Here is a 16,350-nt window from a genome sequence, read left to right as displayed (position 1 = left end):
GCATGCGGGGCCAAAGCTGGGAAGGGACACTAGCAGCGATGACGATAAAGGCTGGAGTTTCTAGGACTAGTTCAGAAGATACAGGTTCAGTTTATTCCAAACAAGCAGATGTCAGGGTTAAGTATTTTATGCAGAGAGTAGTGAGTGCTTGAAATGGGCTGCCGGCGACGGTGGTGAAGTTGGATATGATCGGGTCTTTTAAGAGACTCCTGGACAGGTACACGGAGCTTAGAAAAACAGAGGGCTATGGGTAACCCTTGGTAATTTCTAAAGTAAGTACATGTTCGGCACAGCTTTGTGGGCCGAAGGGCCTGTGTTGTGCTGTAGGTTTTCTATGTTTCTAGAGGCAGAAACATTCTAAAGGGAGGCTGAGGCAATCATGACCAGCAAGGGAAGTCAAAGGTAGTCTAAAATCAAAAGAGAGGGCATACAATAGATCAAAAATTAATCGGAACCTAGGTGATTGGGAAGCTTTTAAAAACCAACAGAATGCAACTAAAAGTGCAATAAGGAGAGAAAAGTTGAATCACAAAGGTAAGCCAGCCATTAATATAAAAGGTGATAGCAAAAGGATTTTCAGACATATAAAGAGTAAAAGAGAAGCAAGAATGGACATTGGACACTGGAGAGGGCTCGTAATGGGGGACAAAGAAATGGCAGATGGACTTAGTAAGTGTTTGCGTTACTCTTCACGTTGGAAGAAAATCAAGAGTGACAGGGACCAGAAGTGAGTGCAGTTGCTGTTACTGCAGCGAAGGTGCTTGAGAAGCTGAAAGGTCTGAAGGTAGATTTATCACCTGGAGCAGCCCAGGGTTCTGAAAGAGGTGGACGAAGAGGTTGTGGAGGCATTAGTAATGATCACTCAAGAATCACAGATCCTGGAATGGTTGCAGAGTGGGGGCATAGTCAGAGAAGAGTCAGTGGGTGTGGTATACTTGGATTTTCAGAAGGCCTTTGACAAGGTGCCACACATGAGGCTGCTGACAGGGTAAGAGCCCATGGAATTACAGGAAAGATGCTACCATGGATGGAAGATTAGCTAACTGACAGGGTGGCAGAGTGGGAATAAAATGGGACTTTTCTGGTTAGCTGCCAGTGACTAGTGATGTTCCACAGGGGTTGGGGTTGGGTGCTCACCCTCTTCATGTTATACGGAATGTTACTGATATGAATCATGGATTTGATGGCTCTGTGGCCAAGTCTGGGTAATTGGAGGGGCAGATAGTTTGGAGGGTCTCCAGAGGACTTGCATAGATTAGGAGAATGGGCAAAGAAACGGCAGATGCAGTGCAGTGTATCCCATCTGGTGATGCACTTTGATAGAAGCTATAATGGTTTAGACTGTTTTCTAAATGGGGAGCAAATTTAAAAATCTTCACGCAGGACTCCCTAAAAGTTAACCTGCAGGCTGAGTCAGTGGTGAGGAAGGCAAGTGCAATGTTAGCATTCATTTTGTGAGGACAAGAATGTAATGCTGAGGCTTTGTAAGGCATTGTTCAGACCACATTTGAAATGTAGTGAGCAGTTTTGGGCCCCCGACTTAAGAAAGGATGTCCTGGCAACGGAGAGGGTCCAGAGGAGGTTCACGAGAACGATCCCGGGAATGAAAGGGTTAATATATGAGGAGTGTTTAATGACTCTGAGACGGTACTCACTGGAGTTTAGAAGAACTGGGTGGATCTCATTGAATGTTGAAGTGGCTAGATAGACTGGATGTAGTGGGAGAGTCTGGCACCCAAGGGCCCAGCCTCAATAGAGAAACATCCCTTTAAAACAGAGATGAGGGAGTATTTTTTTAGCCAGAGGGTGGTGAATCTGTGGAAATCTATTTTACAGGGTATAACAAGCATTGGATTGTGTATGAACATCTGAAACCCAACAATCTCATCAGATCTTCACTGTTCTCCAGCACCTGAATCTCGTTGATCTTTCAACCGTGGAATGGGATTTGCTTGTTTTTTGCCGAGCAGTGAGGCACACTCAACTCAACTGAACTGAAAGCGCCCTGTACCCTTCCTGGAACGAGGCTTAATCCAGCGACACAGCCGTGTGGGGAGCGGGTAAAACCAAACACGCGTTGTGTATGTGAGAGAGAGAGAGAGAGAGAGAGTTTTCATGAACCGACTTGGAAAGGAGCCACGCAGAATGTAATTTTCTTCAGACCCCTGAAGGAGCGGGAAAAGTTGCCTCGGTGAAAGCGATCGGTCAGTCTAAATTCCGGTGCTGTGGGGAGAGTAATTCCCCCATTTCATCTGGAATTTGGTGCAACCACAGTGAAGAGCTTCATTATGGAGTCAGACTTTGCCTGTTTTGTGTCTGGAAAGATACTCACTGACTTATCGTCCTGTTGGGAACTGCATAGTCGTTTCAACAGTATCACAGGCTTCTGAGCATCTCTTCACCTGGGGATACGTTACTCTCCTGTTGAAAACGATATCGTTTTTTCATCAATAATACAAGCCACTGAGAATAGGGGATACATTGTTCGCCTCCTCCCAGTGTGAGAGGACTCTAACCTAATGAGACACAAGACAACTGGTGTGGAGAGGTTGTTCGTCTGTTCAGTGCGTGAGAAGGGATTCACTCAATCCCCTGGCCCGATGAAGCACGAGCAAGGTCACGCCGCGGAAACGCCGTTCTCCTGCTCCGAGTGCGGGAGGGGATTCACTCGGTCGTCCAGCCTGATGAGGCACCAGGAGGTTCACACCGGGGAGCGGCCGTTCACTTGCACTGAGTGCGGGAGGGGATTCACTCGGTCGTCCAGCCTGATGAGGCACCAGCAGGTTCACACCGGGGAGCGGCCGTTCACCTGCTTCGAGTGCGGGAGGGGATTCACTCGCTCCTCCAGCCTGATGAGGCACCAGCAGGTTCACAGTGAGGAGGGCCCCTTCATCTGCTCCGACTGTGGGAAGGGATTCACTCGGCTGGCCAATCTGCTGACACACCAGCGGGTTCACACCGGGGAGAAACTGTTTGTGTGCACCGAGTGTGGGAAGGGATTCACGCAGTCATCCAACCTGCTGACGCATCAGCACATCCACACCGGGGAGAGGCCGTTCACCTGCTCCGAGTGCGGGAAGGGGTTCACGCGCTCATCGGACCTGATAATACACCAGCGGATTCACACCGGGGAGAGGCCGTTCACTTGCAACGAGTGCGGGAAGGGATTCACGCAGTCGTCCAACCTCCTGCGACACCAGCGAGTGCACACTGGGGAGAGGCCGTTCACCTGCTCCGAGTGCGGGAGAGAATTCACCCGCTCGTCCCATCTGCTGAGACACCAGCGAGTTCACACCGAGGAGAAAGTTTGAACTTGGGTCGCCCTGAATATTTAACCGTAGCCGCAGCTGAGATTGCAGGGGGTTTACAAGTGGCTGCGGGCGCTCGATTCTGCAGCTCATCACAGGCCTTGGACCCGGCTCGGGTTTGCCCTACAACTGGGATGGAGCTTAATATTCTGGATCCACGGCAAACCCACCCATTGTGTTTGAAACACTGTGCCTCAAACGTTTAACTGATGCAGAGGATTCTCCTGTAGAGAGTGCACCAGCACAAGGGCCATTCAGCCCATCGATGGCTGCTAGAATTTCAGCTGCACGCCATTTCCATCCATCGTAGCTGCCTAAAATCTCCAGGAACCTCTCTTGTCCTTTGATGTTATGTTTGTAAGTGCATCCCCGTGCTTGCCTTAACCACCCCCGCCCCACTCTGTGGGTGAAGGGGCTTCCTGTGAGTTCCCTGCAGGACTTTCTGCAGACCCAGGACAGGTCTAGAACGGGATGGTGTCTTGTCTTTGGGAGAATTTACCAGTGTGGCAACTCTTCATTCTCAGCTCCTTTCAACATTCCGATTTAGCTTTCTGTATCCCACGTGTTGTACATCAAAACGTACAGTGAAACAAGTGACTGGTGTCAACAACCAGCACAACTGCGAGTGTCACCCTACTAGCCCACGGTGCTCGGCAGAACACCGACTAACAAAACAACTACGGTGGAATAAACCCCTTTTCTCCCTCCCTCGCTCCCATCTGCACACGCCAACTCCAGAACGGGCCTCCTGGTTTCACTGAAGCCAGAACCAACGATCCTGCGAAACAACACACACAGAAATCCGGAGGAGCTCAGCAGGCTGGGCAGCATCTGTGGAAAAGAGTAAACAGTCGATGTTTCGGGCCGAGACCCTTCATCAGGAGAAGGTTTGGAGATGCATGGATGGGTCCCTGCAATACCAGGACTCTGCTCTGACTGATGACAGGGGGTGGGTGTAGGGGCTGCTGTATGAGGAAGGGGATTGCAGTTACGGTTTTGGTTAGGAGGAAGGGGATTGGAATTACGAATTGGGGTAGGAGGAAGGGGATTGGAGTTATGAGTTGGGGTAGGAGGAAGGGGATTGGAATTACGAGTTGGGGTAGGAGGAAGGGGATTGGAGTTATGAGTTGGGGTAGGAGGAAGGGGATTGGAGTTATGAGTTGGGGTAGGAGGAAGGGGATTGGAGTTATGAGTTGGGGTAGGAGGAAGGGGATTGGAGTTATGAGTTGGGGTAGGAGGAAGGGGATTGGATTTATGAGTTGGGGTAGGAGGAAGGGGATTGGATTTATGAGTTGGGGTAGGAGGAAGGGGATTGGATTTATGAGTTGGGGTAGGAGGAAGGGGATTGGAGTTACGGGTTTGGGTAGGAGGAAGGGGATTGGAGTTACGAGTTGGGGTAGGAGAAAGGGGATTGGAGTTACGAGTTGGGGTATGAGGAAGGGGATTGGAATTACGAGTTGGGGTAGGAGGAAGGGGATTGGAATTATGAGTTGGGGTAGGAGGAAGGGGATTGGAATTACGAGTTGGGGTAGGAGGAAGGGGATTGGATTTATGAGTTGGGGTAGGAGGAAGGGGATTGGAATTACAAGTTGGGGTAGGAGGAAGGGGATTGGAATTACGGGTTTGGGTAGGAGGAAGGGGATTGGATTTATGAGTTGGGGTAGGAGGAAGGGGATTGGAGTTACGAGTTGGGGTAGGAGGAAGGGGATTGGAGTTACGAGTTGGGGTAGGAGGAAGGGGATTGGAGTTACGAGTTGGGGTAGGAGGAAGGGGATTGGAGTTACGGGTTTGGGTAGGAGGAAGGGGATTGGATTTATGAGTTGGGGTAGGAGGAAGGGGATTGGAGTTATGAGTTGGGGTAGGAGGAAGGGGATTGGATTTATGAGTTGGGGTAGGAGGAAGGGGATTGGATTTATGAGTTGGGGTAGGAGGAAGGGGATTGGATTTATGAGTTGGGGTAGGAGGAAGGGGATTGGATTTATGAGTTGGGGTAGGAGGAAGGGCATTGGAGTTACGGGTTTGGGTAGGAGGAAGGGGATTGGATTTATGAGTTGGGGTAGGAGGAAGGGGATTGGATTTATGAGTTGGGGTAGGAGGAAGGGGATTGGATTTATGAGTTGGGGTAGGAGGAAGGGGATTGGAGTTACGGGTTTGGGTAGGAGGAAGGGGATTGGATTTATGAGTTGGGGTAGGAGGAAGGGGATTGGAGTTACGGGTTTGGGTAGGAGGAAGGGGATTGGAGTTACGGGTTTGGGTAGGAGGAAGGGGATTGGATTTATGAGGGGGTAGGAGGAAGGGGATTGGAATTACGAGTTGGGGTAGGAGGAAGGGGATTGGAGTTATGAGTTGGGGTAGGAGGAAGGGGATTGGAGTTATGAGTTGGGGTAGGAGGAAGGGGATTGGAATTACGAGTTGGGGTAGGAGGAAGGGGATTGGAGTTATGAGTTGGGGTAGGAGGAAGGGGATTGGAGTTACGAGTTGGGGTAGGAGGAAGGGGATTGGAGTTACGAGTTGGGGTAGGAGGAAGGGGATTGGAGTTACGAGTTGGGGTAGGAGGAAGGGGATTGGAGTTACGGGTTTGGGTAGGAGGAAGGGGATTGGATTTATGAGTTGGGGTAGGAGGAAGGGGATTGGAGTTATGAGTTGGGGTAGGAGGAAGGGGATTGGATTTATGAGTTGGGGTAGGAGGAAGGGGATTGGATTTATGAGTTGGGGTAGGAGGAAGGGGATTGGATTTATGAGTTGGGGTAGGAGGAAGGGGATTGGATTTATGAGTTGGGGTAGGAGGAAGGGCATTGGAGTTACGGGTTTGGGTAGGAGGAAGGGGATTGGATTTATGAGTTGGGGTAGGAGGAAGGGGATTGGATTTATGAGTTGGGGTAGGAGGAAGGGGATTGGATTTATGAGTTGGGGTAGGAGGAAGGGGATTGGAGTTACGGGTTTGGGTAGGAGGAAGGGGATTGGATTTATGAGTTGGGGTAGGAGGAAGGGGATTGGAGTTACGGGTTTGGGTAGGAGGAAGGGGATTGGAGTTACGGGTTTGGGTAGGAGGAAGGGGATTGGATTTATGAGGGGGTAGGAGGAAGGGGATTGGAGTTACGGGTTTGGGTAGGAGGAAGGGGATTGGAGTTACGAGTTGGGGTAGGAGGAAGGGGATTGGAGTTACGAGTTGGGGTAGGAGGAAGGGGATTGGAGTTACGAGTTGGGGTAGGAGGAAGGGGATTGGAGTTACGAGTTGGGGTAGGAGGAAGGGGATTGGAGTTATGAGTTGGGGTAGGAGGAAGGGGATTGGATTTATGAGTTGGGGTAGGAGGAAGGGGATTGGAGTTACGGGTTTGGGTAGGAGGAAGGGGATTGGAGTTACGGGTTTGGGTAGGAGGAAGGGGATTGGATTTATGAGGGGGTAGGAGGAAGGGGATTGGAGTTACGGGTTTGGGTAGGAGGAAGGGGATTGGAGTTATGAGTTGGGGTAGGAGGAAGGGGATTGGAGTTACGAGTTGGGGTAGGAGGAAGGGGATTGGAGTTACGAGTTGGGGTAGGAGGAAGGGGATTGGAGTTACGAGTTGGGGTAGGAGGAAGGGGATTGGAGTTATGAGTTGGGGTAGGAGGAAGGGGATTGGATTTATGAGTTGGGATAGGAGGAAGGGGATTGGAGTTATGAGTTTGGGTAAGAGGAAGGGGATTGGAGTTACGAGTTGGGGGCTGCTGTAGGAGGAAGTGTATTGGTCCAGGGAAGATAACATTTGAAATCAGAAAAGAGTTGGCCATAGAACACTCAGGCTTCCCCATTCAGTAGGGCCTTGGCTAATTCATCCACGATTCCCCCATTCTTTTTCACAATCTCCAAGTAAATGTTGATTTCAGCCTGGAATATTCTCAGTGCCTGCGCAACCCCTCCCTCTGGGGGAGTGGACTGTAACCACCTGAAGTGTAAATAAACTCCTCACCTTAATCCAGAACAGCCGACCCTTTATTCTGAGATCCTAACTCCATCTGGAACAGGGTCGTGTTCTAGACTCTTGACTCTTCCATGTCATGGATCCCTGCTGTTAACCGAGGGGGCCTGTGGACCCCAGGTTGGGAGCTCCTGCGCTGGCATCTGACCCTGATGAAGAGGAGTCCCATTAGTCCCACTGCCTGTGCTCGTTCCCCATTCACCCTGCAAATCTTCTCCTTTAAACTTGTTTTCAGTCTAATTCCTTCGTGAACAACCATGTTGCATGTCTTCCACTGCCCCTTCAGATGGGCATGCAGGTGAGGATTCCCCACACATGACGCATTTCTCCTCATTTCCCCCAACTTTGTAAGCTCTTCTGTTGAAGCTGTGACACTGATCAACAGATCATAAGCACAAGAGATTCTTCACACCATCGAAATCCAGAGGAACTCAGCAGATCGGGCAGCATCTGTGGAGGGGAATAAACAGTTCTCGCTTTCGGGCCGAGACCCACGAGTCCCGGTGAAGTGTCTGGGGTCCAAAACGTCCACTGTTGATTCATTTCCACAGACGCTGCCCGACTTGCTGAGCTCCTCCAGCATTTTGTGTGTTACACTGATCAACAGCCCCTCTCAGGTTCAACTATGTAGTCATTTAGCCATACACGTTAAGCGGCTAATCGAAACGTCCTTCCTCTGGGGTCAAGCTGCAAAACACTGAGTCACGATCCAGCACATACCACCACAAAACTACATTAGCACAAATCCTTGTGTGGCATGGCCTGAAAGTTGACAGGTTGACATTATTGCATGCTTAAGTACGACAATATAATGTTACCAGCACTGTTACAATGAAAACAAGCTGTAGTGTAAATATGTGAAACAGCCGCAATAAAGTTCAAGGTAAATTTATTATCCAAGTATGCATCGTCGTTAACCCTGAGATTCTCTTTCTTACGGCATTCATAGTAAATACGAGAAACGTAGTGAAAGGTCTCACGCAGGATGGACAAACAACCAGTGTGCAAAAGACGACAATCTCTGCAAAACACGAAAATAAATAATAATAATAATAATAATAACAACAACAGATAAGGAATAAATATCGAGAGCCTGAGATGAAGAGTCATTGAAAGTGAGTTTGTAGGTTGTGGGAACTCTTCAGTGATGGGGCGAGTGAAGCTGAGTGGCCAGTTCAAGATGAGAATGTGTCTGCCGATGGAAAGAGCCACCGTGAAAACTCCTCCTCAATTCAAACTCCAATCCCCCCCCCCCCCCACCACTTCAGCTTTCCTTCAGGGTGCGAGTGGGTTTTTCTGGTTTCAAAAGGCCCAATGATAGTCCGATCCAAACGTATCAAGTGACTCGGGGTTTTCATTTCTGCCCCTGTCGCTACTACGTTGTGAAATGAGTTCAACCCAAGAGAAATGAAATAAAAGAGTGGGAAGAGACCAAGCTGCAAATTGTGCGGCTGTCAGATTGCCTCGTAGCTGTACAATCCAAAGAACCTGCCACCTTATTTTGGCCTAAAGAGGAGAACTTTAGTTATTGCAAGTTATAGTGGCAACATGGCAATGCCGGGTGGGCAGCAGTTATAACGTGACTGGTTATTGAGTTGTTATTCCCAGTCAATGCGAATGGTTAATGCTGTTGTAATTCCCGGTTAATGTGAGTAATTCCCAGTCAATGCGAATGGTTAATGCTGTTGTAATTCCCGGTTAATGTGAGTAATTCCCAGTCAATGCGAATGGTTAATGCTGTTGTAATTCCCGGTTAATGTGAGTAATTCCCAGTCAATGCGAATGGTTAATGCTGTTGTAATTCCCGGTTAATGTGAGTGGTTATCGCATTAACAATGTAGTTGCGATGCTCTCTCGGCCCAGGTTATTATTGTTATGGGACCCTGTGGATGCAAGTTGCTATGACAACTTCAAGGGATGCTGCTGAAAGAATACTTTTGTATTTGATGACCTTCATTTGGACATTGAAACCGACGGTGAGGTGCGTCATTTGGTTCAAGTCAAATCGGCGAGGAGTGAGTGGAATGGGCTGCGGGCGGCGGAAACGATCGGGTCTTTTAAGAGACTCCTGGACGGAGCTGAGAGAAATAGAGAACTATGGGCCAAGCCTAGGTAGTTCTAAGGTTCGGCACAGCTTTGCGGGCCGAAGGGCCTGTATTGTGCTGTAGGTTTTCTATGACTGCGCTGGAGGCAGCCGGCACGTCCGCAGCTCACCAACCCTAACCGTGCGTCTTTGCACTGTGGAGACCCTGCGAACTCCTTACAGACAGCGGGAGACGCCTGGCCGGCGATCGCTGTGCCTCCCTGCACAACAAAGTACTTGGACTCTAATCCTTCCCTCCCACCTTGCCCTTTTGTTTATCATCCACGTACCCATCTGAGATCCTTAAATGTATTTGACTTTACTTCCACCCCTGGCAGGACGTTTCACGCTCTCACCCTCCGTGCAGGAAAAACTTACCCCTAACATCCCCTCCCCCCACTGCTTTCCACCAAATCACTTCAACTTTATGTCCTCTGGTTTCGGCCGTTTCTGCCCTCGGGGCGAAGCCCACTCGATCTCTGTCACACCGCCTGTATCACGTCAGATCTCGTCTCCATTCGCTGCAGCTCTCCCCGCTTGTGCCCCAGCACGCCCGTGGCTGCAGTGTCCGGTCATCGGGAGCTTCCCTGATGGGAGTTATAGTCCCAGCACCCGGGTGTAAGTTGTCTTCCGTCCAGAATCCGCCTCTTCGGCCCACGGCGCCGCACGCATTCTATCCTCCCTACCCGCTCGGCCCCGCCGCCCCGCGGGGTGTCTAATGGTGGAACGGGATGACCCAGAGAAAAACACGGTCTTGGGGGGTCGGGAAGGAACGCGAACCGCCGGGGCTGCGAGACAAAGGCTCCACGGCGCTGCCTTTACCGGATGCACCGGAGCCCCGCCGTAGCGCGGTGCTACTCCAGCTCCGGGGCATCGGGGTTCAATTGCGATGCCCTCTACAAGGAGGCAGTACTCCCTCCCCGTGCAGTACGCAGGTTTCCTCCCAAAGTGGACTGTGATTAGCCTAGGCCCTAGGGTGAAATCGGAGGGTGCTGGCGGAGCGGCTCGGAGCGCCTATTCCGTGTCTCGACGCTAAATACGTAAATAAATGTGACTTTTTTTGTGAGGTCATGTCAATATTTGTTACAAAACCACGACGTTGCTTGTTTCTGTTTCAAAGCTCTGTTGTTACTTCAACGCCGGGTTTCGTAAAGCCAGACCTTCGCGGACCGTGTAGGTGCGGTGTACAATTTTGCAACACCCCATTCATGGAATAATTGTACCTTAACCGGCAAGAGAAAATCTGCGGGTGCCGGAAATGCAAAGCAACACACACACGCACAATGCTGGCGGAACCCAGCAGGCCAGGCAGCGTCTATGGAAAAGAGTAGACAGTTGATGTTTTTAGCCGAGACCCTTTAGCAGGACTGGAGGGAAAAAGAAGAGGGGTCTGAGTAAAGTGGGGGAGGGGAAGAAGAAAGAAACACAAAGTAATGGTGAAACTGTGGGGGGGCAGGGGTGAAGTCAGGAGCTGGGGGGGGGGTCGATTGGTGAAAGAGATACTGGGCTGGAGAATGGGAATCTGATAGGAGAGGACAGAGGCCATGGAAGAAAGAAAAGGGGGAGGAGCACCAGAGGGAGGCAATGGGCAGGGCAGGAGATAATGTGAGAGAGGGAAATGGGACAGTAATGGTGAAGGAGGGGCATTACCAGATGTTCATGCCATCGGGTAGGAGGTTACCCAGACGGAGTATGAGGTGTTTTCCTCTAACCTGAGTGTGGCCTCATCGCAACAGTCAATTTGTAAGCTCTTTACTTCCCCTCCCCTACCCCCACCTTTTCACTCTCCTCATCATTTTTTTTTAACTGAAGGGTCTCGGCCTGAAACGGAAACTGTTTACTCTTCCGTAAATAAAGAGTTCCTCCGGGGGCGGGGGTGTGTGTGTGTGTTGATTGTACTTTAGTTATTCTGTAACTTGTAACTAATGCGGAACGACTCACTCGGAATGTGTTGGCTCAGGATTGTGGCTGCCGAGGTGGGTGATGTTATGAGGGCGGAAGACGAGCAATGGGCATCCTTTTATCAATCTGTCGAGAACTGGCTTTCTGACTCATTAGCTCTGCTCTTGCCCTGCATTGACCAGTATGCTGACCGTTCCTCCGCCCATTCCGCACGGCACCCCCACCCCCCACCCCATCAACAACTCCTGGAGCCCAGTGCTTCCAGTCTGCACTGTGGCAACCCCGGCTGCATGAAGTAAATAGGGAGTATTCTACAGCGCGAAGCATTGTGGGTATTATAACGACCATTCAACAGTGTCATCATGCGTCTCAGATGAGCATGTTCGAGAATGCTCGTATCCATGCTGTAAACCCGCTGCAGAAGATACTGCATCGAGTCTGGAAACAGATCACTGGGAGGATAGAAGGTGACTGGGAAAAATTAGGAACAGACTAAGTTCGAAAGCGAACAAACACGAGGAGGGTCAGTGACTGGGCCAGTTAAGGAAAACAGTTCCAATGATGTCTTTTCTGAACTTTTATGCTATACAATGACAACTTTTCTAAGTTATTCGTAGGAACTCGACTACGTGACGTCACAGCAGTAGCGCATCTACTTCCTCATGTGTCCTTTGATCTTCACTAATTTTTATGGACGCACTGTAGAAAGTATCTTGTCCGGATGCATCACAACTTGGTGCCAAAACCGTTCGGCAGCAAGAAACTGAGTGAGTTTTGGACACAGCTGAGCACATCGCGAAAAGCATAGACCGTCTGCATTTCCCACTGCCCCTGGAAAGCGAGCCGCCCACGCCGGACGTTCTCCTGTCGGCCAAGGACAGGTTCTGTCTCTGTTTGAAGACTACTGAACTGCGCCCTTGTGCAACGAGATGGATGCTCGACTTCACTGTCTACCTCATCACTGCCTTGCAAATGTGACACTATATATCTGTAGTTCGAAGGGACCGCTGTGTCGAACATCTCGGTCCTGTCGGTCAGTGGTCTCCCGTTCTGCTACGCTCAAGGTGGAGGAACTGGACCTCAGGTTCTGCGCCGATTGCGCAATCTCCAACCCCGACCGATTCAGAACCCGACCTCCACTGCCGTCAGTGACCTTGGACACCTTCAACCCGGACTCCAGCCTTGACTGACATATTCCATCCAGGTAGCCTCCAACCCGACGGCATGAACATCGGTTTCTCGAACTTTCTGGTAACGCCCCCCGCCCCTTCACTATTCCCCATTCCTGTTTCCCTTTCTCACCTCATCGTCTCTCTCTGGTGTGCCTCCTCCATCTCTTTCTTCCGCGGCCCTCTGTTCCCTCCTATCAGATTCCCCCTTCTCCAGCCCTTTATCTCGTACTTCAATCGACTTCCCAGCTTTTCACTTCCCCCGGTTTCACCCGTCGCCTTGTATTTCTTCCTCCCCTCCCCCACCTTCTTGCTCTGACTTCTCATTTTCTCTCCAGTCCTGATGAAGGGTTTTGGCCCGAAACGTTGGCTGCTTGGTCATCTCCATAGATGCTGTCTGACCCGCAGGAATTCCATTTTGTGTGTGTGTGTGTGTGTGTGTGTGTGTGTGTGTGTGTGTGTGTGTGTGTGTGTGTGTGTGGTGTGAGTGTGTGTGTGTTGTGTGTGTGTGTGGCGTGTGGCGTGTGTGTGTGTCTGTGTCTGTGTGTGTGTGTGTGTGTGTGTGTGGTGTGTGTCTGGGGTGTGTGTTGTGTGTTGTGTGTGTGTCTGGGGTGGGTGTGTGTGTGTGTGTGTGTGTGTGTGTGTGTGTGTGTGTGTGTGTGTTGCTGCTTTGGATTTCCAACATCTGCTGAATCTCTTGTGTTGACTGTATTCTGTCGTTACTTTTCCCGTGTTCTACCGCGATACTAATGTAGGGGAGGCATGCAACAAAAGTTCTTCACGCACCTCCGTACATTGACCAATAATAAACCGGTTTGCCAATTTCACAGGAGTCAAAGTACGTTTATTATCAAAGTTTCGTGGACCACCGGGAGGACGCTGCCTGTAGTAGTACTGTTCACCATCTCCACCAATTTATTACAAGGAGAGTGACGCCCTCTTCACCTTCCCTCAAAACCCAGATGGAGCCGTTCCTGCTCGCCAACTTTCCGTCTGTCCTGGCCACTAACTACCCTTTAACTAACGCCACTGAAACAGATTGTCAGGTCACCCTCAACCAGCTCTCCGAGGCATCTCGCTGTTCACCAATCGGTTGCTGCACCTCCCGCGCTCCATCAAATGGCTGCAGAGTATGGTGGAACGTCCTGAGACTGGGGTCGGGGCTGTAGAAACGAAAGTCCACCTTTCATTACTGGGAGGGTGTGTCATCCCTGCTCCCGGATCCTGTCAATCACACCTACTGGTCTGGGACCCGGTCTCATTTAGAGCAGGCCTGCTCCCTGACGGGTTTCTCCCACATCCCCACTCCCAGTGGCAGCCACAAAAAAAACCTACAACGCAATACAGGCCCTTCGGCCCACAAATCCTCCTACCCCATAACTTGAAATGACTGCTGTTCCATTCTAAGGAGTGTCACTTGCCCCGTGACCGGGTTAAGAACCCGCAGAAATGGAAAATACGTTGGAGTCTGGTTTTACTGTAACTAATAGTGTTTATTAGTAAACTAAGCAGTACAGTACTATAAAATGCAAATATATGAAACAGGTTAGCAATGATATATACAGAAAGTGTGGAAATAGGAACCAAAACCAGGCTCTTTCAAAGCTAGGGGTAAATGGATACAGTCTGATGATATGATGCACAGTTCAGTTCAGGTCGAGGTAGTTGTTTGAGTATCGTTGGGGAGAGAGAGAGAGGTGATGCCGTTGCCGTCGATCTTCCCCTTATGGTCACCGACTATGAGCTTACCCTGTACGACCGTTCTTCAGGGGTGGACCTGTCACCCAGGCGAGGGTGGACACACAGGCAGTTCCCCACCGGTCGCACCTTCAGCCACTGATCGATTTCCCCGAATCGATCCTCGAAAACCCCCGCCTTCACGTGGGTACACAAAGCTCGTTCAGTGTCCCGTGGAGTGTCTGCCCGTGTCTCAGCAGACCTGCTTTTTATCCCCACATGCCGGTCTGTGTCACACACACACACACACACACACACACACACACACACACCTACCTGCTCTGGACGCCTCCTCCCCCACCCCCGCTGTCAATAGCAACAGAGGTCAATAGGGTTAACTCCGGATCCCATCTCAAACTCGGTTTGGCTATCACAGTAGATACATCCAATACATCTCCTGTTCCTTGCCACCCTTCCCCTGTACAAGTGCTGAATCCAAGTCCTACCCCATGTCCATAGTTCACATCCTTGCTCCTACCCTGTGATGATCCCAAAAGTGGCATCTCAGAGACTTAAAGAGATATTGGCCTCAGAAGCTGGGCACGAGTTGAACGTTGGAGAATCGCAGACTGGAGGAGGCAGTCTGCCACTCTGCGATTCTGACCACCTACCTGCAAGAAAGATGCCAAAATCTTGGAAGAGTGCAGAGAAAATTTACAAGGATGTTGCTGGAACTGGAGGACCTGGGTGATAGGGAAGGTTGAATAGGGTTAGGGGTTTACTCCCTGGATTTTAGGCAAATAAGGGGATAGTTAATAGAGGTATACAAAATTATGAGGGGTACAAGTGGGGCGAATGCAAGCAGACTAGAACTGGAAATCATAGGTTTAGGGTGAAAGGTGAAATATTTAAGTGAGGGCAGTGTGAGAGTGAAATGAGCTGCCAGCAGAAATGGTAGATGTGGGTTTAATTGTAAATTTGGATAGGTATATAGATGGGAGGGTTTGGAGGGATGTGGTCCAGGCGCAGGTGGGTGGGACTAGGCAGAAGTCGGGGACAGTATGGATGGATGCACCTGTTTCTCAGTTGCATTGCCCTACAGAGTATCTGGTTTCTCTCCCTGTTGGACCTCCTCACTCTCTGTGTCGGGCTTAACCTATCAGAGCGACCCCCCACCCCTCCCCAACGCCGCCCCAGCTTGTGGTGCCCAGGTTCCTGTAACTGACTGGTGCATGTTCGCAGCCATCTTCACCTTGCCTTTTAACCTGAAACGGTCAAAACCACGTCAGCTTCTTCCCAACCCCCGGCCTCAGAGATGGGATTCCTCCGTGAGGAATGTTTGTGCAAGACTCCATTCCTGCAGGAACTCCAGTGGGGAATTCAGGAGAAGATTCCTATCTCAGAGAGGCGACACGGTGACCTGGGGGGGGGGGTGGGGAGAGGGAGATTTATAGGCTCATCAGGCCCGTGCTTATGCTGGTTTCCGTGGCGTTGAGCGACAGAGAATATGAGACTCCCCCCCCCCCCACCACCACTGTATAGGTGGCCAGTCGATCGCGAGGTTAACCCCCAGCAGTTTGCCGGTACCCATTTTCAGCCGGGTGGACTGGAGCAATTTGTGGTTAAGTGCCTTGCTCAAGGTCACAACACCCTGCCTTGGCTGGGGCTCGAACTCACGACCTTCAGATCGCTAGTCCAACGCCTTAACCACATGGCCACACGCCACTCCCTCTGATACTTGACCCCCTTCAACTGACCAGACAGCTGAAGGGCCCTCACTCTGTCCTCACACCTTTACACTAGCCAGGGCAGAGTCCTGTGTTGCAGTGACCCGTCCATGTGTCCTCCAGCCCTTTGCAGTCACTTTCTTCTCTCTTCGGTGTTGAGATGAGCTGGGAGGTTCTGCTAGAAAATCAAACTAGTAGCTTCTCCCCTCATCCCCCAAAGTGACGGACAGAGAACACCAGGGACAAGCTCTTACTCTTCAGCCTGTGGGGAATTCAGGGGGGTAACCATTCACCCGCAGAGCGGGGACAGTGTTGAACCTGTCACCACAGGGATGGGTTGACTGAATGACAGGAATGGATTTAATGGGGAGTTGAGTGAACACAGAAGGAAAAGGAGAAACAATTCAGTGAAGTGAGAGCGGACAAAGACTGACAGTGAAAAGGGACAGGGCAGGGACTGGGAATAATAATAGGCATCCGTTAGTCTCGTGAGACCATGGATTTGCGCCTTGGAAGGTTTCCAGGGTG

General features: G+C 50.6%; 1 protein-coding gene across 1 annotated transcript in view; it reads left to right on the top strand.

The window, feature by feature from the left end:
- Positions 1–317: 317 nt before the first annotated feature.
- The window catches only part of LOC132381663 (gastrula zinc finger protein XlCGF57.1-like), a 62,583-nt gene continuing 46,550 nt past the window's right edge, over positions 318–16,350 (top strand). Inside the window, exons 1-2 of the mRNA XM_059951267.1 lie at positions 318–3,305; positions 15,946–15,954. Coding sequence (XP_059807250.1) covers positions 2,520–3,305; positions 15,946–15,954 — 795 coding nt within the window. The 5' untranslated portion in view covers positions 318–2,519. The remainder of the gene's footprint in view (positions 3,306–15,945; positions 15,955–16,350) is intronic.

This window comes from Hypanus sabinus, chromosome 26 (genome assembly GCF_030144855.1).
Source record: "Hypanus sabinus isolate sHypSab1 chromosome 26, sHypSab1.hap1, whole genome shotgun sequence".
Classification (NCBI taxonomy): Eukaryota; Metazoa; Chordata; class Chondrichthyes; order Myliobatiformes; family Dasyatidae; genus Hypanus; species Hypanus sabinus.
The sequence above is the reverse complement of the archived record's forward strand: the minus strand, read 5'-3'. Positions and strand labels throughout refer to the sequence as shown.